This window comes from Podarcis tiliguerta, assembly GCF_965153285.1.
Source record: "Podarcis tiliguerta genome assembly, chromosome: 16".
Taxonomy (NCBI): Eukaryota; Metazoa; Chordata; class Lepidosauria; order Squamata; family Lacertidae; genus Podarcis; species Podarcis tiliguerta.
In genome coordinates this window covers 14,446,538-14,471,269 of record NC_139549.1, presented here as the reverse complement: position 1 = coordinate 14,471,269, position 24,732 = coordinate 14,446,538, and the positions used below count along the sequence as shown (strand labels likewise).

Genomic DNA, 24,732 nt, shown 5'->3' with positions numbered 1-24,732 from the left:
AAACAAGCAAACCTCAGAGACAGCTGGTCTCCAATTAAAAAGCCAGGCCTGGAAGCTGGAGGGAGGTATTTCACTTTGGTGTTTTATTGGATGTTTCTTCCAGAAAGAGAGGAGCTGCCGTCAACGCCCAGCCCCAAACACGGAGGGAGGGGCACGCTGGGCAAGCACAATCAAAACTGCCGCAGAACCAACAGGGGGCTGGAGGGGGAGGGCTCCACACCAAGGGCCCCCGTCACTAGGGGCAGCGATGCTGGTATGATTCCAAGGTAACTGCAAGCAAGCCCTTCTCCTTCCACCTGCTGCAGCCCAAACTGGGGTGGTTCGGGGTGGTCTTTGCTGCTCCGAAGTCCAAGAGAGGGAAGCTGTGCCTGTTCCAGGAGAAGCGAGAGAGCCAAAGTCTGCGCTGCTAGACCTTGCACACAGAATACTTGCCCTTCTGGAGTTGCGAGACGTAGATTTTGGTCTTGCTGCCGTCTTCCCTGCGCAGCCAAACCTCCCCAGTGCTGATGGCAGTGATCACAGCCCTAGAGGAAAGGGAAAAGAGTCAGGGGTGGCCAGGCAGAATGTGTCTGTTTTTTGGGGCAGGGGGCCAAGGCAGCATCTCACACAGGCCCTGATCTCAACATGCCAGCCGTCTCCAAACCTCACTCCAAAGGAACGCAGCTTATACCAAGTCGGACTACTGACAATGGCTCTGCAAGGTTTAGAAGATGGAATCTCTACATGGAGATGGGACCTGGGACCTCCTGGATGCAACAGAGGTTCTATATCGTGCTTCTATGACCCTTCCCATTTCTCAGGGAGAGACAGGAAGCAGGGGCTGCTCTGTGGGTGATGCTGGAACACCAGCTGTGCTCATCCTCCTCTCCCTGAGATGGTCCATGCCATCCTGGCTGGTTGCAAGGAGAAGTTTGTTACTTTGGGCCAAAGTGTTAACCAGAAGCGAAAAGAGGCCTCTGCCACAGGCCAAGGCACCAAGGTTCACTGAGAGGCTGAACTTGCTCCCTCCCCAAAAGAATATCAGGGCAAGGAAAGGGACTGGCTGGACCCCATCGACTGGTCAAGTAAAGGAGAAACTGCCCCAATGCTTGCTTGCTTTCTTCTGTTCTTTTTAAGTCAAGCCTGAAAGTAGCAGGAGCTGTCTTATCCTTTTCATACATGTGCAGCCAGTGGAAGGGACCATTTTGCAGCCCAAGGGCCATGTTCTGTTCAGGGCAGCCTTCCAGGGGCCACATGCCAGTGGAGAGGGCGGGGCAAGAGGGCAAGTGGGAGGAGCAATAAAGTGTGCTTTTTCTATGCTCAGAGACCCCACTCCTCTGTCAGCCCTCCAAGCATTAACTGAGAGGCATTATCAGAGCTCAAGGACACTTTGCAGCAAGGCAAAAATCATTCAGTGAGGGTGTGAAACAGGACCAGTGGCAAAGGAGGAGGAGGAGGAGGACGAAAAGCCTGGGAAGATTCCTGAGCGCTGCAAAAAGAGACTTGGAGGGCCGCATTTTGTGCCTGGGCCTTGAGGTTCCCCACCCTCTGATACAGACCATGTTAGGTGCTTTGTAAATTATACTATACTGCTACTGACGTTTATTTATTTAAAAGCATTCATAGAAAGTGTGATTGCTTTTTAAAAAAAGAAGATTCTAAGTATTGTGAAACATTTAAAAAACCATCAAAACACAAAAAATGCAACATGAAAACAGCAAAACATTTGTATAAAGGCATACAAAAACAAGAATACAGACAAATGAAGACAGGGTCTTATGGGCTTAGAAAAGCCTGAGCAAAAATTATAGGTCTTTATAATAATACTAGTAATACATATTTGCAATTAACAATGCTGCTTTTAAAGAAATGCAAATAGCAGCTTGGGGCAAGGGAGACTGGTCATGGGGTCAGAGCAGGCATGTAAGGGGAATTTAACCCTTTCCTCCCCTACTGCTGTGTCCTGAGAAAAATATCCAAAGATTGTATATCTGAGGGCAGATATACTGTCTTGTCACTGATCTTTAAACTTGGAATACCATGTACAGTTTCTGGCTGCCCTGTCTCAAAAAAAAAACAACAAAACAATATTGCAGAGCTGCAGAAAAGGGCAACGAAAATGATCAGGAGGTTAGAGGAATTTCCAAGAAAGGTTACAACACTGGGGACTTTTTAGCTTAGAAAGAAACATATAAAATTATGCATATTTAGGGAAAGAGGACAGAGAGAGGTTTCTCTCTTTATTTCTCTCTCTCTCATATAACATTTGAACCCAGGGACAACGAAGAAGCTGAATACTGGAATATTCAGGACAGAAAAGATAGTACGTCTTGACACAGTGCATAGTTGAACTATGGAATCTTCTTACAAAATGTAATAACAGCCACCAACTTGTACGGCTCCAAAAACGATTGGGCAAATCTATGAAGGATCAGACTATCAATGGCTGCTAAGGATGGCTCTCTATATGTTTTTTGTGTGTGTATTACAGATATATCAAACCTTCTTTTATCAGGCAGTTTGCCCCTGAATACAAGCTGCTGGGGATCTCAGGTTTGGGAGAGTTCCTATAGGCATCAAGGCTGGACACTGTGAAACCACAGTGCTAGGCTAGATGGGCTCTTCCCATCTTTTATCTGACTGGTTGCATAAATGAACAAGGTAACTATCCTCAGCTGCAAGCTCAGGCCAGGATCTGGGGCGTCCTCCTGGCTGCACCCACCACACCATCTGCCCCTCCTCTTTTTCATCACTCACTGGACAGGTGCCTCGTCCCCAACTTGCAAGGAGATGCTCTGCCCTTTGACGTAGGCCTCGCCTTCGTAGTGGAGCTGGCCATCTTCACAGTGAGCAGAGAACAGGGCAGGGGACGGCAGTTTCTCGGCCTTCACTGGGCCTGGGGGAAGGAAAGGATATGGTGGGATGGGGAAGTGGAAAAATCAGGGCCAATATGTTCTAAGCAACATTCTTATTCTCTCTGGGGGGTTTTTCCCAATGAATGGCTTTTTTTCAGGTGTGGGGAACCTTTGACTCCCCCCGATGTTGCTGAATTGCCACTCCCATCATCGCTGTCTGTGCCTGCAGGGGCTGATGGGACTTGTAGTTCAGCAACCTCTGGAAGATTGAAGGTTCCCCACATGGGTTGTTGTATCTAAAGGGGCACCTCTCCCTATACTGACCTGCCTGTGCCCTTCGGTCTGGGGTGGGGAAGCCCATCTCGATGTCCTACCACCAGGGAGGACATTGTGCCTTCTCTGTGAAGGTGCCCTGACCAGGCACCAACTTTAATCGCATTCCAGCACCAGAATAAGATCCACCTGTTGGATATTTATGAATGGTTTGTCACTGTGGTAATGTGTATATAATGATTATGATTGGGATCTAACTGCTGATGATCTGTTCTTGCTGTTGATCATTCTGTTAGAAGTTTATTTCTTTCATTGTGTTTCATTGTTGGGGTTCATCTTTAATTCTGTGGTTACCTGCCTTGGGATTCATATGAGGGACAGATATAATTGAAGTGCTTTGTGTTTTTAAAAAGTATTGAAAGGACGCTATATTTTTAAAAACACCAAGGACGGATATTTTTACTTGGCTGATAATGTTGTTTGTTAATTTCCTCCAGTCAATTTTATGGCACACATTTGACACTTTTAAAAAAATGCACTGTAAACTGCCCAGGCATAAATATCGTGAAAGGAAGTGCATGAATGCCTTAAATAAAACAGATAATGAAAAATAATCAGTGGGCTGGATGGGGGGGGGGGGGAGAGAACAAATGAAACAAAGAGGAAAACCCAGATAGCACCTGCAGTTTAAACTCAGGGGTGGGGTTGACTGTGCATTCTACTCATTCTGCAGATTTTGCGCATGCACACATCCACTCAATTATGACAGCCATGATCAAACATGCAAATTAGCCTATCTTCATGTTCCATCATTTATTCTCCCCTTCCAAACCGTATTTCCAAATAACTGGGCATTTATGCAGAAAGGAACAGAAAGAGGGGAGCTGGGAAGGACTGGAAGAGCAGAGCAGTCAGGTTGTAGAAGACAACGGATGGGGTAGGGGGCGGGAAGCTGTGCAAGGCCCCAATTCAGTATCCCATCTACATCGAAACCCGGCTTCTAAACTGTCACCAGACAGTGCTCACTTGTTTTTAAAAATATAATCTTTGCGGCCATAAGGGCTAGAAACCTGATTTAAAAACAAAACAAAACCCAAGATTCTAAGGAGCACCAGATTCCATGAAAAGACATGCACCCAACACACACAAACACAGGGGGGGGGGGGTCCTGGCCCTGTAACCCTCTCCAATGGACCAAGCAGACAGAGGCTGCCTGCCTTTGAATCACTGCTCAGTTGGGCTTCTGTATCCTCCCAGACATTCAGGCACAATCAGGACTTTATTGAAAGGCAGGGGAAAAATCCAGGACCACACCCCCTCCTCCTTGCAATGAAGAGAGAGAAAAAACAGGGCTCTTGCCTTCTAGTTTCCTCTTCGGCGAGGACACAGCCGCTTTAGCCTGCGAAGAAAGAGATGAGTGTAAGAGGAAGTCACACTCCCAGAGGCCCCTTGCTGAAGAAGTCCCTTGTCTAGTCGGCTGGGTAAAGCCTGCAGACCTCCAAGGGAGAGGCTCAACCCAAGGTAGAAAAAGGGAACGAGGAGCCTCCCCCCAAGACCCCAACTCCTCTCTTGCAGCACTATGAAGTCCCAAAGGGACTCTACACCCTTGATCAGAAACACAGGAAGCTCTCTTCCACCAAGTCAGGTCTTTGATCCATGTCAGCTGGGGAACCTGTGGACCTCCAAATGTTGCTGGGACTACAATTCCCATCAGCCCCTGCCAGCATGGCCAACAGTCAGGGATGATGGGAGTTTGGTTCTCCATCCCTGGTCTACAAGGACTAGCAGTGGCTCTCCATGGACTCAGACGTGGGTCTTCCAAGCCCTACCTGCAGACCAACCCTGGGACATTCTATAAGCAATGCAAATCTTCTAGGTAAAAGGTAAAGGAGCCCGGATGGTTAAGTGCAGTCAAAGGCGACTCTGGGGTTGCAGCACTCATCTCGCTTTTCAGGCCGAGGGAGCCGGCGTTTGTCCACAGACAGCTTTCTGGGTCACGTGACTAAACAGCATGACTAAACCGCTTCTGGTGGAACGGGACACAGTGATGTGTGCCAGACTGCACGGAAACGCCGTTTACCCTTCTGTCACAGCGGTACCTATTTATCTACTCGCGCTGGTATGCTTTCGAACTGCTAGGTTGGCAGGAGCTGGGATAGAGCAACGGGAGCTCACCCTGTTGCGGGGATTCAAACTGCTGACCTTCCGATTGGCAAGCCCAAGAGGCTCAGTGGTTTAGACGCCACCTCTACCACTGAGCTATGGTCATTCCCTTCAAAATAAACACTCTGGTCCCTCATTGTTCTGGATAAACGGCTGGTTCAAACAGGAATGGAGAAAGCTACTTTATACTGAGTCAAAAAATTGGTCCATCTAGCTCAGTATTTTCTACACCAGTGTTTCCCAAACTTGGGTCTCCAGCTGTTTTTGGACTACCGTTCCCATCATCCCTGACCACTGGTCCTGCTAGCTAGGGATGATGGGAATTGTAGTCCAAAAACAGCTGGAGACCCAAGTTTGGGAAACCCTGCATTAGTGTGATTTCCCATGACCAGCCTCTCTATGAAAACCAAGGGCCAGTTCTTCAGGCTTCCCCACTTCTGCTCTCAGTCTCAGAGACACTTCAGAGCCCTCATTCTCTCCCTTCACTTCGATCAAGGTGACACAGAGAAGCCCATTTCTCTCACCCTTACCTTTTTGATAGCTGTCCAGTCCTCCATGATATCCATTTCACGCAGCATGTAGACGATGTACGGGCGTGGGAAAGACAAGCTAAGGGAGAGGTGCCTGCACCCCAGGAACTGTGATAAAAAATATAACTGGGATTCTGTTGTCCATCAAGTCATCTAACTGGGGGAAGAACTTTGTGTGCCTGGCCCTGGATGCGGTCACCAGCTCTGCTCTTGGATCTGAATGAAGACTGGTCTTAAAGGCAGACAAAACTGCCCCTGGCATCAGCTACCACTTGAAGAACTTGTGCCTGAGCTTGGCTTTTACCTCCTCCCTCCTTTAACCTTGTGTGCCATGTCTTTTTAGACTGTGAGCCTGAGGTCAGGGACCACAGAATTGGAAGGAGCCCAAAGGGTCATCTCGTCCAATGTGGGAATCACAGCTAAAGAATCTTAGAAATGATATTTTTAAAGCAACTCTTGAGACAGCCTGTTTGGGTAAAGGGCAGGGAATAAATGCTGCCAATTAAACGCTACTCATCCCCACTCACCCATTTTCCTGAAATAATTTTGGGCAAGTGCTTAACCCGCTTCCCATCACAAACACTGCATTAGAAGCTGCCCAAAGCCACTCTGCTGAGCTGCTTCTCTTTGCCATATGCTGGGCACCACAGCCTCCTCTAGGGCAGAGCCATCGGGGTGTGGGGTGCACAGAAAGGATATCAGACACCAGTGGTGCTTTCTTCCTCTTGCCAGGCCGGAGTGGGTCCCATTCCTTTGAGCTGTGCTTCGGTCGAAGTTTGTCATCCCACCATTCTAGGGGACGGAGAGAGAGAGAAATAAGCCCAAAGGGGAACCTCAGCATTGAGGGCCATCGATGCTCCACCGACTCAAATGGATTCAATGCTGGGTCGGCATGGGGTGGGCGAGAAACAGGCATTTATCAGAAGACGATTTGCAGCACCCTCACCAAACCACGGTTCCCAGGATGGGAGAATGGAGCAGCTTCAGGAAGTGTCAGGGGCCACATAAAATGAGGTTGGGGGCCAAATTCAGGGCTGCAGGTTTCTCCATCTGTGGGTCAAGGCAGCCTTGTGTTTTTTTTAAAAAAAGGCTTTGTGCACCATCGTTAATTCTGCCGAGTTACCCGCAATGACGACATCTCACAACCCAGGAAGTCAGCACACTGCTGAAAGCAGAACTTGGCAACTTCCTTCTCCAGGCTAGATGACACCTTTGAAATACATTTTTAAAAACCAGCTTTTTGGGGGGCCTTGCAGCAGCTCTCTCTGAGGGTTTAGCCATCACCTGCGGTCCAATTCTTTCCATCAGGGGATTGAACCTGGGACCTTCTGCTCTGCCACTGAGCTATGGGCCCCTCCCATAGAAGGGACAGCGTCTGCTTGCATGAAGAGGCAGGAATAAAGTAGAGCCCCTCCGGACTGACCTGAAGTGAGGCCCACACTGTGCCTGTCATCCTCCAAGCACTGGATCCGTTCCAAGAGGCGTTCCTGAAGGGTGTCAAACAGCAGCAGCTTCTCACTCTGGTTGGGTAGAAGGGCGACGTCACGTCAGGATAAGCCAATGTAGTGCACCCACCCTGCAGTAGTCCTTGGACTACAACTCCCATCAACCCTAGTCAGCATGGTCAATCGCCAGGGGTGGTGGAAGTTGCAGTGCAAGGACATCCGAAAGGCATCATTTCAATTCTGTATGATAAGAATGATTTTATTACAGTTGCACCTCGGGGGTCGAACGTTTTGGCTCCCGAATGCCACAAACCCGGAAGTGAGTGTTCCGGTTTGCAAACGTTCTTTGGAACCCGAACGTCCAACGCAGGTTCCGATTGGCTGCAGGAGCTTCCTGCAACCAATCAGAAGCCGTGCCTTGGTTCCCGAACGTTTTGGAAGTCGAGCGGACTTCCGGAACGGATTCCATTCAACTTCCAAGGCATGACTGTATTTGTATGCCACCCATCTGGATGGGTTGTCCCAGCCGCTCTAGGTGGCTTCCAACAAAGTATTAAAACCCTCAAACATTAAAAATTTCCCTATACAGGGCTGCCTTCAGATGCCTTCTAAAAGTCAGACAGATGTTTATTTCCTTGACATCTGACATCTGATGGGAGGGCGTTCCACAGGGCGGTATGGATTAAGTGCATCTTCCCCTTCTTCCTTCTTCCCATCCAGTTGGGGATCGCTATTGATTCTACAGCCAGCGCGACATCTAAAACTAATATTCAGCTTTCTTGGCATGAGCCCAACTGGGTTTCTCCCCACATCACAATAATTTCTGCTCGCTGTCTCACAAGGCACCCAGCTGTTCCGTTTAATGCCAAGGCAAATTTGCACCTGGTTTTATGCTCTCAGAAAAAGCGTGGTCTCCTTTCGATTTATTAATGCTTCTCTCCTGCCTTTCCTCCAAAGACCTCAAGGTGGTCTCTGTAATACTCCTTCACAAATTTCATCTGCATGACAGCCCGGTGAGGCAGGCTAGGGCGAGCACAAAGGACCGGCCCAAGGTCACCCAGTGAGTTTAATGGCCACACAGAGATGCCAGGAAGGCCTGGGCCAAAACGTTCCCCACCCCTGGGCCTAGGAGTTCACGTGGTGGATCAATGGCATATCTGTGAAAACGCTGATCGGGGCTGTGTTTGCAAAAAAGAGAACTGGAAACTAGACTAGTTCCCCGTCTGCTCGTCTTCAGCTAATTAAAGGCAGGGACCTTTTTTCCAGGACAACCTCCAATCAGTTCTGTAAAGCTGCTGGTCAGCAGAAAGCACCGCTCAGGCTTCTTGCTGAGGAACCCAGTTGTTTGTTGCTAATTATTGTTTGCCGAGTGCACCGTGTGGTCCTGCAAGCTCCCACATGCAATTCTCGTATGCAAGCTGAAACCTGACTCTGGAATTCCAAGCTGGGATATGCGATGAAGTAGGAAACAGGGCACACTCAGCAATCGCATGTTTTTGAATAGAGCCCATGGAGCAGCCCTCCAGATGTTGCTGGATTGCAGCCCCCATTGTCTCCAACCATTGGGCATGCTGGCTAAGACTGCTGGAGTCAATCAACATCTGGAAGGCCGCCAGTTCCCTGTCCCTGGGGGAACGGAAGTCACATGCACGGCACATTCTGAACACATGGCTTCTCCCAAACAATCCCGGGAACTGCTGTTTGCCCCCTCAGATAGACAAATCCCTTAACAAACTATAGTTCCCAGGATTAAATGCATGGTGTGGATGTGACATTATTTATCTGCTGCATTTATATCCCGCTTTTTCCTCCAAGGAGCTCAAGGGGGCGTACATGGTTCAACCCCCGCCCTCACTCAATCCCCACAACAACCCTGCGAGGTAGGGTGGGGCTGAGAGGCAGTGATTGACCCAAGGTCACCCGCTGAGCTTCATGGTCGATTGGGGATTCGAACCCTGGTCTCTCAGGTCCTGGTGCGGCACTCTAATCACTGCACCACACTGCCTCTCACATTAGCCCCATTAGCGCCTCTGCCCATATGCCTGCTAGAGTAATAACAGAGGAAGCTGCCATATATGGAGTCAGTCCATTGGCTCACGTAGCTCAGTACTGTCTACACTGACTGGCAGCAGCTCCTCCATCCTGCGTAGGAGATTTTTGCATTCTGCCTTCTCGCCCGAGAAGTTTGTGATGAGGCTGCTTTTCCGGCCCCTGGGACCAAGTGGGGCTTCTCACCTCCAGGTGCTGCTGTGCTCCCTGCAGCTCGCAACGATGCTTGTGGTGGATCACCTCCAGGCAGAAACCTCGGTAGATCCCTGCAGAAAGGCAAAACGTTGGAGCACGGTTCATAAAACCAGGGCGGTAGAGTTGGAAGGGATCCTCAGGGTCATCTAGCCCAACCCCTTGCAATGCAGGAATCACAGATGAAGAATCCCTGACATGTGGACATTTAACCTCCAAGGAAGGGGAATCTACTGCCTCCCGAGAGTGTCTGCCATGCAGTCTAATGGCTCTTACTGCTCTCCATCCTCAGAAGCTCAACCGGAACTGGGGCTCAGCCCCACCACCACTTCCTTTCAATGCAAAAGACCAGCCACAGAAGAGAGTGCCTCTGAGCACCTACAAAGTGCATCTGTCTCCTTTGCAGCACAGCCCATCCCTGCGTTGAGGCAGGCATGGCTTCCAGGAAGACACAAGCCCCTTGCAGTCTAGTTCTCATTTGTTTTCATTGATTTATAAGGTGGGTTTTTTTACCATAATATTTCTGGACTGGTTGCAACGACACAACGTACCTTTAGAAAAACAAATTAAACCCTCTGAATTGCAAAAGAAGCAAAACTTTCCCAAATGGAACATTACAGTATAAATGAGACAAAAGAGGCGGGTCCCACGATACAAAATACCTTAAGCATCGTGGGCAAGTATAACGACGTTTGGAACTGCTTTATACAAAATACAGTAGGTTAAAAACGGTAACTGCTAACTGGTAACAATTGCTACAGTGATGTACTATTCTTTTTCCCCTTTTTTTCTTTCTTTCTTCACTTTTTAAAATCAGAACACGTCTAATAATAATTTTATTATTTATACCCTGCTCATCTGGCTGGGTTGCCAACTCACTATGTGGTTTGTTTGTTTGTTTGTTTGTTTGTTTAAAAATAAATATATCTGAAGCAGTGTCTCCACCCGCATCGTTCAGCCCAGACACTGAGGTCCAGCACCGAGGGCCTTCTGGCGGTTCCCTCACTACGAGAAGCCAAGTTACAGGGAACCAGGCAGAGGGCCTTCTCGGTAGTGGCGCCCTCCCTGTGGAACGCCCTCCCACCAGATGTCAAAGAGAACAACAACTACCAGATGTTTAAAAGACATCTGAAGGCAGCCCTGTTTAGGGAAGCTTTTAATGTTTGATGTATTGCATTGTTTTAGTATTTTTTTGGAAGCCGCCCAGAGTGGCTGGGGAAGCCCAGCCAGATGGGCAGGGTATAAATAATAAATTATTATTATTATTATTATTTAAGCACCAAGGCCAGGGTAAGGAGGCATGTCTGCAGTATATGGTGAACGCTGTACGAGGAAGATAACCCATGCACCTCTTTTAGAAATTACCGTATTTTTCGCTCTATAAGACGCACCAGACCACAAGACGCACCTAGTTTTTGGAGGAGGAAAACAAGAAAAAAAATATTCTGAATCTCAGAAGCCAGAACAGTAAGAGGGATCGCTGCGCAGTGAAAGCAGCAATCCCTCTTGCTGTTCTGGCTTCTGGGATAGCTGCGCAGCCTGCATTCACTCCATAAGACGCACACACATTTCCCCTTACTTTTTAGGAGGGAAAAAGTGAGTCTTATAGAGCAAAAAATACGGTAACCCCAGCCCTAACTCCAAATGCCACAACCTGGAAGCCATCTCTCCACCAAAGCTGTGATGATTGCTTACACTCTGGCTGGCAAGAGTGGCCAGGGGGCGGTGGCGGGGGGGGGGTGGCGATTCCTCACTTACCAGCCACTTCAATCCGAATCTGCATGTGGTTCTGCAGGACCCCGAGCGGGTCAAGGTACTCTGATGCTTTCCCCGCCATCACATCCTCCAGCTTTGCCTTCACTTGGCTCAGGCGCTCCTTGAACAGCCTGCGAGAGTAGCAGCAGCAGCAGTAGCAGACAGGTTAACCAGAGTTGCCACAAGGGCTCAAGGTGGAATTCCCACCCCCCATGGTATGTGGGGTGGTGGGGAAGGGTAAGTTAGCATGAGCACACTAAGTTAAAATATGCGAGCACAGAAGTTGTATTGGAACTGGGAAATGTCAAGGTTAAGCATTTTTTTTAGAACAGCAAAAAACCTTGGGTATGTAGAGCATACAGAATGCAGGTTTCAGGAATGGAATTATATGAACAGTGAAAGAAAGGAGAGGCAGATTGGAGCCACAAATTGGGGACACTGTTGCCTAATGGACTCATAAATAATATAGACCGGATGACTTAACTTGTTGCGGGTGGGGGGTTTTCTACAGAAGTAGAAAAATATTTTCTACTTCTGCAAACCGTAGGGTTCTGCTGAGCAGGCCAGCACCCCCCTCTTGTTTCTCTGTACCCCCGTTATGGCTACACAGCCAACATGCTCAGCACCTGAGTTCCCTATTAATGTATAATTAATATGTAAGGGTTATGTCTTTGGCCCTGCAGATGCTGCAGGACTACAATGCCCATCATCTCTGATCTTTGTCCGTACTTGCTGGGGATAATGGGAGATGGAGTCATCTGGAGAGCCAGGTTCCACATCCCTGCCCTAAAAGGCTGTGTGTGTAAATAGAAAATATAAGTGGGCCTAGGAAAAAAGAATTGTGAAGGGAAGGAACATCTCTGAAAAACTGACCCAGGGGTGATGCCAGCCCCTCAGATTCAGAATCTGTTTGGGGGCTTATATGAGACAACAATCTCATGGCTGGCACATTCCTACTAAATATGATTTTGTCTGGTGACATTTATGAATACTTGATATATCTTGCATATGCAATAAAGAACCTTGTATCCCACCATGAAATATATTTCATTCTTTTTTAATCCTTATTTTTTTATCTTGTATTTTTCTTCTCCCTGCCTTCATGCCTATTTTTGCGATGTTTCTTGGTCTGTTGTTTCGTTTATTGTATTTGCACATCTTATTATTATTTTTTGGAAGGGGAAGAATTACAAAAAATATATATTGAGGCAAGGAAGTTAAACAACAGCAAAACCCAGTGCAATGAGAACAATTAGTTCCTCTGAACATTTGGGAAGAGAACAGCAGATGGGGTAGTTCCCTGAGATGATCCAGGAACAGACATCGGATTATGTTTTCGGCTGCCTGCCTGCTTGCCTCCTCCTCCTCCTCCAGGCTCTCTCTCAGAGGATAGCGGATGCTCACCACTAATAGCCTCTGAACCTCCTCCGCAAGTTTGTCTCATCCCCTTTTAAAACCTGAGGCAGTGAGTTCCACAAATTAATTTGCCTTTAAGCAGGGAGTAAAGATATAAATCTTTTTCTAAAGAAGCTCTGCGATCCTACTGTGGGGTTGAGCATCTGGGCGCTGCCTCTAGTCTTCAGATCTTTATATGCTTCTTTCCCAAACCTTAGTGCACAAAAAAGCAGGGCCTCGTTTGCGCTAGTCTCAAATCAAAGTTGCATTTAACTCTTTTCGGATATCTGTAGGAAGCACATACATTTACACGGACTGTTTGTCAAGCATCCTAAATTTAGCACACCTTCAAATTTCCTTCTTTAAATCTAAGCAATAAAAAAGGGAAGTGCATGCTACTGAGTCATCATGAATTAAAAATAACTTACACCATCCCAGGAAAAATGATCTCCAAGTAAAGCTTTGAATTTGGAATGCAATGTTTGAAGCACACCAACACTTGATTTTCTTAATCAAAAATTTTTGGCTACTGGAAGGACTCCTGATATATTTATACAGTGTCTCTCTCTTTTTTTAAGTTTAAGGGAAGCAAATGTTATTGGGCAGCAGGCACAAGAAACCACAATGAGCCAGAAACCTTAAGGAGGATGAGGCCCCCCTTGCAGGGTTGTTGAGAGGGTAACTGGGGGTGGGGAAGCACCTTGGAGGAAGGGTGGGCTTAAAATGTAATAAATAAGTACAGGGGAAAGAGATGGAAAAACTCACTTTTCTTTGACTTCAGAGAACTCCTTCTCTAAGTCTAACATCTCATCCAGGCACTCTGAGCGCCTCCGCTCATAATCTTCATCGTCCATCTCTGCAGGTAAAAGAGACAACATGTGTCACCTGGCTCCTCTGAACAGGTCTTGCAGGGCAAGAAAATCCAACAATGCTGGGATCTCTTTCTGTTCAATGGGCTTAAATTGGTGGGGAAGGACTGTAGGTCAGGGGAAGATCACCTGCCCTGCACACAGAAGGTTCCCACTCCAGTCTCCAGTAACTCCAGATAGGACTGGGAGAACCTGCCCCCCTGCCCCATTTGAAACCTTAGAGAGCTGCTAAACAAACCAATGGGTCTGACTGAGTAGTATGTTTCTATGTTCCTAAATCTAGAACAGCATCAGGGACGAAAGGGTTGCAAACTTTTCGAATTGCACAGAACTTTCCCCTTTTGTTTTCCTACCACAGCGAGCAGAACAGTGGCGGGGGGGACTTCAGGCCTGTGGATCTCATTAGGCCCCACCAGGTCTCCCCCTTAGCTAAAACCGTTCTAGCCAAGCCATGCCCGACTGCCTTATACCTGAAACCATACCGATGGGAGGTGGGGAGCAGGTTTGCATTGAACCAAATGTGAGCTCACCCTGGAAGGCTTGCATACGCCATCTTGGTAGTCAAGATAACCCCAAAACTAATTGGGAGTTGTTGCAAGAACGAGCTCGCTTAAGTATATTCACTTGCTTTGATACATGCTAATTGGCTTGCTTTGATACTATTCTTATCTGTGGGCCTTGGGATGCTGGGCTCTGGGCCCAGAGAGGGGAGCTGTCTGTAAGCCCTGGGTAGTTGCCACCTATGCCCTCATGGGCCAGGTGGAGGTTCTGGCCAAAGTGATGTATTCGGCTTTGTGGACCAGTCATGATTGCTTGCTGCTGTGGTGTTCATCCCGCATCTGTCAAGGCAGCAGGGCTCTCTGCATGCTGAATTGTAAGTTTACACCTTTCTTTAATAAAGCACTAGAACTGGCCGTGTGTTTTTGACATCCTTCTTTGGTATCCCTGCATCAGACCACTCCCAAGAGCCCTCTCTTGGGCAGGTGGACCAGAACAAGGTGTAGATCTAGAAAGCCCCATGCACAGTGCTGCTTCTCAAGCCTGGCCATCTACTGATCGTCATTGGCTTTTGCAAGCAACCACCACCCAATTGTCAGGGCTTGCAGTGTGTCCCGTGCAGCTGTTTGCAAGCCCCGACAATCAGCTGACAGCACTGCACTTTGCAAACCCCAATGATCAGCTGATCACTCACCCACCTACCTGTCAAACTTGTCCCACTGTGAGTGGGTGGTGTTCTCCACCCCCGCCTTAGAAAGACCACAGAGGCTAAGTCAGATTATCAGAGCAACAGCTCTTTAATCTCTTCTCTCTCCTCTTATTTTGCTTTCTCTCTCTCTTGGTCTCTCTTTTCCTTTCCCCCCTTCTGCCTTTGTTCTTTTTCAGATTAAGTATCTGTTTTATTTTAGTGTGTTATATAAAGATGCTTTGCAATGGGCAAGAACTTTTGTGTGGTTTTGAAGAAGTATCAATAATTTTTTAATTTTATTTTTTCAACAAAGCGTCAGAGCAACAGAAAGGGAAAAACTCAGTCCTCCTTACTACTGTTTCCAATTGCTGGTAAGTAAAAGGAAACCAAAAATTATTCCAGGGTTCAGATTTGTATCCACCTGTCAAAGTGACCCGTGGCAGGTAGGGAAGCTCAGAATCCAGCTCCTGGGTCAGATCCTGCTCCCTGTTGTTGAACTCTAGTTCCCATCATCCCTAGACAGCATGGCCAGCAGTCAGGATTTATGAGAACTGGGAGCTCAACAACATCTGGAAGGCCACACGTTCCCCACGCCTGCTCTAACTGGAGATGCCCACTATGGTACCTGGGATCTTCTGTGTGCAAACCATCTGCTCTCCCTCTGTACCATATGCATTCCCATAAAAAGGTAAGACAATAGTCTTCATGGTTCTGAACAGCTCTGTCCTGTCTGCACTGACTTGCAGCATTTCTCAAGGGTTTCAGGCAGAGAAGAGTCTTTCCCACTCCTACCTGCAAATGCCAGGGACCACACCTAGGACTTCCTGCATGGAAATTGCATGCTCTACCCTGAAAGAAGGAGTTGGGAGGCGTTTTGCTCCTGCCAGCTACCTGAACTCTCCTCTTCTGATTCAGACTGGCTGCCGCTGCGCTCGTCCTCGCTCTCTTCTTCGCCGTTCATCTCTGTGGTCGAGTCTCCTTCCGCCTCCATCTCCTTGGGCAATGGCTGCACAGGCATTGCGCTCTGCAGAAACAAGAGGGCCCAGGCTAAGGAAAGGAGGCTAGGCAACAACCAAGAAGCATAAAGGTGAATATGGCACCAGGCCAACATCTTTACAATAGCAAATTATGATATACACATATTCCAAATGGGCCCGTGCTAAGCACAGGAATGGGTTATAAGCACAGCACTGAGTACTTTGAGAGTATCAGCGGGAAATACAGCTTTGCAGTCCTTAAGGTTGCAGAGGAGGGCTGGCAGGTACATGGCCGGTACAATAACCAGTAAATTGTCGCCAGCAACTAAGCAAGCTTCTGAGATGAAAGCCTGCCCAATTAATATACCAATTACATGCCAAAATGGCTTCTCAGTGGACTGCAACTATAAAATCATTTATAATCATCCATACACGCAAGAACAATTCAATCAGAGCATCAAAACAGCTTTAATTAATATGTACAATGAAAAAAAGCCATTTAAAAAGCAGGACAAGTAGTTTTTTGCAAGATCAGAAGTTTAGGGGACACTTGCCTAACCAGGTGTGTCTTCAGAAGCCAGTGGAAAGGCAATACTGATGGACCCTCTCAATTTTTTCCACATTACCCAACATAAGGATACCTTTACATTTTCTCAAGAAGTGCTGCTAATACAGAGTTTGGAATTTCTTTTCTTTTTTGCACATACAGGTTTAACCAAGCACTTCAGCCTAAAGGAACAGCAGGTGTATTTCCCTCACACAGAGAACCTAAGAACCTGGCTGCAGGTTACATTCATCAGACGCTTTGCCCATTGAGAAGCATGGAGGCTTGCCAGAAAATATAAAGAGCCATGGTGTCTATGTTCTACCTCCACTGTTGGAGCTAGCATGGCTCTGCATATCAGCTGCTGGGAATCACAAGTGGGGAGGGGGTGCAGTTATGGATGGGTCCTGCCTTCAGGTTTCCTATGGGCCTCTGGCTGACCACTGTGGGAACAGGATGCTGGACTAGGTGGGCCATTGGTTTGATCCAGCCACCTCTTCATATATTCTTAAAGATGGAGGGCTAGCTCCCCTCCTCTCTCAGCTCTTTATCTCATAAGAACACAAGAAGAGCTCTGTCGGATGAGGCCAAAGGCTATTCTAGTCCAGTACTCTGTTCTCACAGAGGCCAACTAGATGCCCATTGTAAGAAGCCTAAGTGCAAGACCTAAGTGCAACAGCCCTCTCCCTACCTGTGATTCCCAGCAACTCGTATTCAAAGGCTAATTTTGCTGCTGAATGACAAATTAGGGGCAGCTATGAAGGCAGCCAGGGGTTCCGGCTTCTGTGTCTTTGCCCATAACCACCACCTCCTTTCTCATCCTCCAGAATCCTCAACCATCAGCACCTTGCTAACACATGACTCCTTCAGATGAGTTAAATCAGGCACAGGCAAACTCGGCCCTCAAGATGTTTTGGGACTACAACTCCCATCATCCCTAGCTAACAGGACTAGTGGTCAGAGATGATGGGAACTGACGTCCGGAGGGCCGAGTTTGCCTATGCCCGATAAATGAAACGTGCAATCAGGGGTTCCCTTCCTTAGGACAGGGGTGGGGAACTTTTGGCCCTCAGGACATTGCCAGACTCCAATTCCCATCAGCCCCAGGCAGCATGGCCAAAGGTCAGGGGTGATGGGAGTATGAGTCCAGAAAATGTCTGAAGTGCCACAAGTTCCCCAGCTCTGTCTTGGGACCTCTCTCCCCTATACAGGGAACATAGAAAGCTAGGTGCCTGACCCCAGGTCAAACTTTTTGGCCATCTAGCCAAGCCCTGTTGCCTTTGACCAGTGCTGGTTCCCATGAAAAGCGCTTTCCCCTTCCTTGACTACCCTGGAGATGCTGAGGACTGAACCTGGGACTTAACCTGTGTGCAATGCACCCACTCAGCCCACCATTTGCTCCAGGAACCCTCCCAGCACTTTTTAAATAAGTGCTATGAGGGCCCCTGTAAGACAGGAAACAAGGGCTTCTTTTAAATCAAGAATAGGAGACCAGATGCTGTTGGGTGCCAACTCCCATTAGTCCCAACCAGCAATGGGCAGTGGTCAGAGATGACAGGTGTTGTAGTTGGAAGGGCAAATTCCCCAGCCAGGCTTTAAAGGGGAAGAAAGAGGTGACTAGGGCTGCACTCCAAGCCACAAGTGCCTGGGAGTAAACCCCACTGAACTCCGTGGGGCTGATTTAATATGCATAGGGCTGTAGCCGAAATCAGTGTCAGTCACTGCATGGCAGAGGACAGGAAAATCAGCACATCTCTCTTTCCCAAGCAGTGGCGACTGGATATGACTGGTTTGTGGGGCAAGAGTGAGAGAGAAGAAGGAAGGAAGGGGAGCTGCACCTTTTGAATGTCTGCCTCTTCAGGCAGCTTTTCAAGTCACAACTTATTCCTCCTCCCAGAGCCCTTTATCCCTCCATCTTGTGTGCAGTTCACCGCCCAGCTAGAGGTCACTGGTAGTGATTTTAAGGTGGGTTTTGGAAGGGTTGTGCGTGTGTCTCTTTCTCACGGTTCTCTTAGGAAAACCAGAGACGATCCTGCAAGCGCTGCTTCTTCCTCCTTTGCAGTGAGAGGCACCATTTGGCAAAGCAGACATACGAGCCCCGACATCACCACCCCCGCCATATCTAATGGTCTTTCCCGCACCCCGATAGCATTTGCTTGGTAAGAACAATCCAACAGAAGGACCTGGGGGGGGCACATAAATATAGCAAACCTTACCCCCATATTACAACAGACTCAAGCACGTGCCCGAATGGATATCATTTAGGGGAGGATTGCCGAGCACTTCCAAGGAGAGGGCAAAGAGAAGCATTTTCTTCCCCTATGTCGCACATGTAACACTGAACTTAAGTGGGAGAAATCGGTCATATGCGAACACCCCCGCCCGCGGGTTGTAGTGTGCTGGCCCATGTATTCCCCCTTCTCTCAAAGCGGGGGAAATGCATAAGGCTGGAATGGGCGGGACCATCATTACCCACAAAAGGGGGGTAATAGGGAAAGTCTGGACCCCTCATTACCTGGGGGAGGGGCTGAGGAAGGCGCAAACCCCGCTCTGGCTTTCTTCAGCAATCGGAAGTCGTCCTCATTCGGCCCCGCCCACCAACACTAACCAATCACAGCGGCTGGCATTTTCTAAGTACCCTACACTCGTCTATGGTGCTGCGTCGCCGTCAAGCTCTATGGTTCCGTGAAGCACTATGGGAATCCGGAAGCGGAAGAAGGGTATGCGTTGCCGTAGTAACGAGACAATAAAGAAAAGCTAGAGAAGCGAAGGGGAGTGAAAATGTGCTCTCTCTGTGTGCCTACAAAGTGGCGTGGAAGTTTTCATAGCAAAATAAAACCATACAGTGAAAAAGTAATTAAAAAGAAAACCAACCGTCCTCCCAGGAAGGGTTCGTTTGCATGTATATATGCTTATTTGAGTGCATCCTAAATATATGCTCACATTTACAATAGTTAGTACTGTGGCTAAGTTGAAATATAGACGTAGGAAAAATAAGAGCTGGGGTGGGTGGGGAGCCAAGAGGCAAATTCTGGCTTGAAGCCTCACTACAAGATTAGTACAAAGGTGGTGGTTGCCATGCCAACCAGTACTGTTGTTGCCATGGAGACTGCCATTATCCTCCTACTGCCCACCCCCACACCCTCTGATGTTTAAAAAGAAGAAGAAAAGATTGGCATTTGTACCCCACGCTTTGACCAAGGAGCTGAAGGCATATCTGCTTGTTTGGGGTTTTTTGTCATCCTGCACATCACAAAAAACCCTGTGAAGTAGATTAGGTTCATCTATCACCCTGGGAACTTTGGGGATGAGCAGATTTTCAAACCCAATTTGCCTAATTCTAGTGTGACATTCTAACCATTACACCATACTGGATTGTTACCTTCTTGTCAAACTTACTGGCTGAAAACCACTGGGTGTTTGGGGGGGTTTTGTTTTTTAAAAAATAAAGTTATAAACACTATGACAGCACAGCAAATCAATGACATCACACCATGTCCTGTTGCTTACTGCCATTAAACCCCCCCTAACAAAGTACACCCAATAAAGTAGGCTGTAAAGCTAAGCAACACATTCTGATTATAGATAGATTATAACCAAGCATAATAATGACAGCACTGATGACACCAAGCATCTCTGTACATATGCCATAATGCAGTCAGGGCTATAGGGCTGTCACAGCAAGATTTGGGGGCATGCAGATTTCTAATTATTCACTGTCTCCACTGAAAAGAGGTCCATTTTTTGTGTAGCTAACCGCAAAGCAAGTCAGAAAAGAAATAAAAAAGAGGTGTTACAATGTGGCCTTGAATGAATGTACCGGTATCTTCCTCAATTCCTTACAATGCTTTAAAAAAATATTTATGTAGCCCAAATTGAAGATGGATCATCCAAATCTTATTATGGTGGGATTCAGCTTGGTTCCAAAGCACTTGAACTTAAATACCTTCTGTTATTTGATAGTAATTTAGACAAATTATTACTATTAATTGCTCCAGATAAAAGTGAGAAAAGTGCTATTTAACAAATATTGGAAGGCATGTGATGGTTGTTTGCTAGTACCAGAGCACCTGCGATGTTTGAGTGACATCCAGTCATAGCATTTGGTTGTGTAGTGCATGCATACCCTGTGCTAAATTTATAAAACAAATGATGCCAGGCTTCAAGCTTAAAAGTGAAGCTCTCTGATATGGGTGCTCAGTAATTAATGTTCATTTCACTGAGGCTGGAGAGGACTTTGCAGTGAGTTGTGGATCTTCAGTGGAGAGGTGGGGGCAGTACTCTTTGGATTTCTCATTCCAAACTCCAAAATGCCCTGATCCACCTTTGAGGACAATCTTTCACTAAAATGTGTTTCTCCCCACACCTCCATCCTCCCCAATCAATTTCCAGAAATACATTCTGTTGGAATGCTTGTCACAAAGTTGATAGAGCTAAAGCGTTTTAAATCAAACTGGTTCAGTTTAATTCATTTACAGACTGTGATTGTTCAGGACAGCAATAAGTTAAGCTCCTCCGCCCCGTCCCCAGGACAGACGTCAGTATATTTATTCCCATTATACAGAAAAGGAAATGGGGGTCACCAATCTGAGAAGCAACGTTGGGTGCCGGGCCCTATAATCTTGGCTCACGGTTCTGTTTCTCTGCTCCAAATCACCATATCTCAATTCCCATAGCTTAGAAATAAACCTCAGCCCTGATTCCACAGGTCTTTTACAGAAAATGCCAGTCAGTGAGAAATAGACTGGTGGGGAGAATCACATGTCTGTAAGCACTGGGAACAAGAGAAAAGAATAGGACTGCAGGATTGTCCACAGAATCCAGATTCAATGGTTGTTATCCCAAAGTTATTATCTCAGAATTTGTTTACTAAGAAAACAACCCACCATCTACAGGAATTAAAAAATGGCAGAGTGGGCTAGCTCTACTATTTTGGATAATCCCGCAGGTCACTGTGTTTCTCTGTGTAAAATTATGAACACCCATCGAAGGCAACCTGCTAGTGTTTACACCAACGATGGTTGGACTACAACTCCTACCATCTCGGACTACTGGCCATGTTCCCTGAAGGCAGCTGGAGTCCAATAACACCTGGAGAGCCTCGGGTTCCCCATCACTGCTCACCCCAGAAGTGAACTAACTGGGAGGTGAGCCAATAAGACTTCCTAGTTTTTTGGCTGGGATTGGCAATTCACCTTCAGCAAGCTTGACCTTCTGAATCAACCCTTGAGATGTCTGTGAGATTGAGGCAAACCCCCATATTATTATTTTTAAACTACACACACACAGAGAGCACTCAATGGGGGTATTCTCCTACCTGAAGGGGTCTCAGTGTGTGTATGTATGTGCATACACAAATTCCCCCCAATGAAGCACAAATACTTCTAGCAGCAACAAACACATTTGGAGCGAGCAGGTCAGCGAGTCACTAAGCCATTTCTCTCCCTCCAGTTGGCACAGGAGTGGTCCTTATCCTGAGTCAGACATTTCTGTTGTGACAGTGTGCAACACTATGCTCCCATCGCCGTCCAGCTAAGAGGCTCCGCTCTATTTCCACAAAGGTAGACGTGAGGTCAGCACCGTCGTGGTGAACTGGGGTATCTGGTCTTGAGCTCCTGCTTGAACTGCCGGAAGAGCAGCTTGTTGCGCTGATTCTCGGCATCCTTTTGTGCGTGGAACTCGCTTGCCACCTTGAAGCCCTTGTGGACCAGGAAGGCATTGCTCAGCACAGAGAAACGGTACCCAGCCACGTGGAGCTCGCAGGCCTGGCGGAAAACGACAGTGTCAGGACAGCAGCCCACCACCAAAAACCTACAACATGCAAGAATAACTGCACCTCAAAATACCTCTGGGTTATTTATAGTGACAGAAGCCCCTCATTTGACCTGTAAAGCCATTCTGGGCAACCTATGCCCACCTGACCTACACCTGATGGTCATATATGATGTTAGGTGTGGGACACTTTCCAAGGATAGAGACTCTGTCCCCACAACGCACCAACAAGCATGACCAGTGGTAATGCTGAGTAGGTGTTTTAGCCCAATGGGCACAGGTAAGATGTAAGGCAAGAATGGGAAATCTCAGGTCTGGGAGTCAAGCCTCCCTATCTGGTCCTCTGCCCAGGCTCTACCTCCTCCTTGGCCAACCCCTGCCCTGCTCTCAACAGGCCACACCCCCACACCATCCTTGCTCCACCCCCTCCTTGTTGAGTGTTTCTGCTGGAATGTGTTCTTGAAGGCAAGATTCTTGCCCACCTGGATGGAGGAGAGAGAGGGATGTGGCTGTAAAAACTAGCCTACCACACAAAGGTGAAATATACACCTGTTGCTTCACCTGCTTTTCTCTCTGGTTCCACCCACTGCTGACATATGGCCCCCAGATGGCTGACCAGAAGCAAATGTGGTCCTTGAGTTGAAAAAAATTCCCTACCCTGATATAAGGCTCAAATGTAGCTTTCCCACTACCTGGTTTGGCCTCTCCACCAACAAAGGCTACATATGCACTATACCACCAAAGAACACTAAACACATGGCTCCCCCAAAATAATCCTGAGAACTGTGGTTTGTTAAGAGTGCTGAGAATGGTTAAGGGGTAAGCTACAGTTCCCAAGATTATTTGCAGGGAAGCCACGTGCCTTCAATGCTGCCCCAAGTCATGCCCCCCCCCCCCCCAGCCGGGGCAGCTACCTGGCTGATTCGGTTGAAGCCGTACTGCTTGAAGCGCTCATCGTAGGGGGGCACAGAACTAGCCCCGATGTAGAAGGGCTCCCAGGGGTCCCGCCACTCCACCTCGTAAGCCACGCGCAGGGGGCCTCCGATGGGGAGATTCAGCCAGTGGGAGTAGTTGGTGGGCGCCTGGCACCGCGGGCACAGCTCCTCATAGAACGGCCGGATCTCGCCCACTTGGTACAGCTGCAGCAGCTCCGTCTTGGTGCCCGGGATCCGGCGGGTGTGGCGGATCTCGAAAGCCGGCACAACGAAGACCCCCGGCGTTTCCTCGGCAGCAGTTCCGGGCAAAGCCAAGAAGTCCTCCCGCAGCCCCTCGCTGGGCACCATGTCCATGTCCACCGCCAGCATCCAGTGCCCGCCGACGGCTCCCCGAGCCACGTTGCGCAGCAGGTTGTTCGGGTACGAGGCGTTGGCGGCGTCCAGCGCGTAATTGCGCCGGCCTGCGGCTACCCGCGCCAGCTTGGCGAACACATCCCCGCAGGCCTGCAGGCGGGCGAACTCGCCGCGGTCCGGCAGCTCCGGGAAAGAGGCCGCTTGGTCGGCGTGGCACACCAGGTGGAGGCGCACCAGCTGGCGGACGGGCGCGCACAGGGCGGCCAGCGCGTACACCAGCGCCGTGGCCAAGCGCACCTCGGCGGCACCCGGCGCGAAGAGGGCCACCGACATGGGCCCCCGCCAGCGCTCGGCCAGGCGCTGCGCGTGGTGCAGGTTGCCCAGGCTGGTGTGCGTGACCAGCACCACGTCGGGGCTGCGCTCGCCCTCCCAGGATCCGCGCACCATGTCCCGATACACGCGGTACTGGCCGCTGGCGTCCAGGGCGCCGCCGCTGGCCAACACCTGCTTGAGGCGCTCCTTGTGGGCGTCGCGGGCCGTCGGCGCCCGTCGGCCCTTGAAGAGCTCGGCATAGCGGGAGCGCTGCTCCTGACCGTGCAGCCCCGACAGCAGCGCCAAGTAGAGCAGCTGCAAGCCGGCCACCAGCGCCAGCGCCGCCACCAGCGCCTGGAAGCAGGAGCAGTGCATGGGCGGCAGCCTCAGCGACGGGCCATCCGCGCCGCCGCCCCGCTCGCCTGCCCCTCCTCCTCGCCCGACCTCACCGGAGGCCAGCCTGGAGGGAGCGCACCCAGAAGCCAGGCCCCACACCGTGCATCCTTCCCCGCAGCTGCTCAGGCTGCTTCCCAGGCGGGTGCCTGGCGGCTCTTGCAAACAGTTTCACGTCTGGGGGCGGGAGGAGCGAGCTCTCCTCGGCGCCCTCTGCTTCCTTGGAGGATGCATTGCAAAAACACGCGCAGGCCCCGGGCAGGTGCGACTCCCCTCCCTCCTTTGCACTGCTCTCTCCCTTGTTTTGCAAAACAAGGCAGATGCATCGCCCCTTCCCTCGCACACACCGCACTAAGACGTGCGTGCGTGTTTTTCAATTATTATTATTATTATCATCGTCGTCGTCATCATCATCATCATCTGTCATTTATTATTAGTATTGTTTTGCTTAAAATGAAATGTGTGGGAATGCATGGAGAAAGTGCAATGCCACGGGGAAGAGTTGGGAAAAGAGCAAATAGATTGTCCGGAAGCGGACTAAGGGATCTAGTGGGAAGAGGCACCCTTGCTCCGTGTGACGAGGTGGCCGAGTGGTTAAGGCGATGGACTGCTAATCCATTGTGCTCTGCACGCGTGGGTTCGAATCCCACCCTCGTCGGCATCGACCCTCTCCCCTTTTGAGTTTAAAGGGAAAAGTGGATCAATTCTGTTTATCAAGCCCACACTCTGCAAGGTGGTTTCCCCCCAGGCCTGT

At 48.9% G+C, this 24,732-nt stretch overlaps 2 protein-coding genes across 6 annotated transcripts; both read right to left on the bottom strand.

Moving 5' to 3' along the window:
* Positions 1-61: 61 nt before the first annotated feature.
* Positions 62-18,886, bottom strand: BRMS1 (BRMS1 transcriptional repressor and anoikis regulator). Of its 5 annotated transcripts, none has more exons than XM_083417010.1 (11): positions 18,728-18,886; positions 15,583-15,715; positions 13,402-13,492; positions 11,245-11,372; positions 9,481-9,560; positions 7,224-7,320; positions 6,500-6,592; positions 5,801-5,865; positions 4,467-4,506; positions 2,737-2,875; positions 62-524 (listed from the first exon to the last, which is right to left on the bottom strand). In XM_083417010.1, exons 2-11 carry the CDS (start codon positions 15,707-15,709, stop codon positions 407-409), a joined length of 978 nt encoding a protein of 325 aa, XP_083273136.1. In that variant the 5' UTR covers positions 15,710-15,715; positions 18,728-18,886; the 3' UTR covers positions 62-406. The 5 variants fall into 5 exon arrangements, with proteins under 5 accessions (XP_083273136.1, XP_083273137.1, XP_083273135.1 ...); XM_083417011.1 differs by having other exon boundaries at positions 15,583-15,752; positions 18,728-18,855; XM_083417009.1 differs by lacking the exon at positions 18,728-18,886 and adding an exon at positions 18,429-18,715.
* Positions 18,887-20,653: 1,767 nt separating this feature from the next.
* On the bottom strand, positions 20,654-24,223 carry B4GAT1 (beta-1,4-glucuronyltransferase 1). Its single transcript, XM_083417004.1, has 2 exons — positions 22,899-24,223; positions 20,654-21,977 (listed from the first exon to the last, which is right to left on the bottom strand). The coding sequence occupies exons 1-2, from the start codon at positions 23,958-23,960 to the stop codon at positions 21,786-21,788; spliced, it is 1,254 nt and encodes a 417-aa protein (XP_083273130.1). The 5' UTR covers positions 23,961-24,223; the 3' UTR covers positions 20,654-21,785.
* Positions 24,224-24,732: the final 509 nt, after the last annotated feature.

Coding starts and splice junctions, on each gene's coding strand:
- BRMS1 (XM_083417008.1), bottom strand. CDS start 18,303: ATGTCTGCTTTGCCAAATGGTGCCTCTCACTGCAAAGGAGGAAGAAGC. Junction 15,716..18,216: donor CTGGTTTTCCTAAGAGAACC/GTGAGAAAGAGA, acceptor TTGTTTCTGCAG/AGCGCAATGCCTGTGCAGCC. Junction 5,866..6,499: donor GAAAGCACCACTGGTGTCTG/ATATCCTTTCTG, acceptor TGTCTTTCCCAC/GCCCGTACATCGTCTACATG.
- B4GAT1 (XM_083417004.1), bottom strand. CDS start 23,960: ATGCACTGCTCCTGCTTCCAGGCGCTGGTGGCGGCGCTGGCGCTGGTG. Junction 21,978..22,898: donor GCTTCAACCGAATCAGCCAG/GTAGCTGCCCCG, acceptor GTTTTCCGCCAG/GCCTGCGAGCTCCACGTGGC.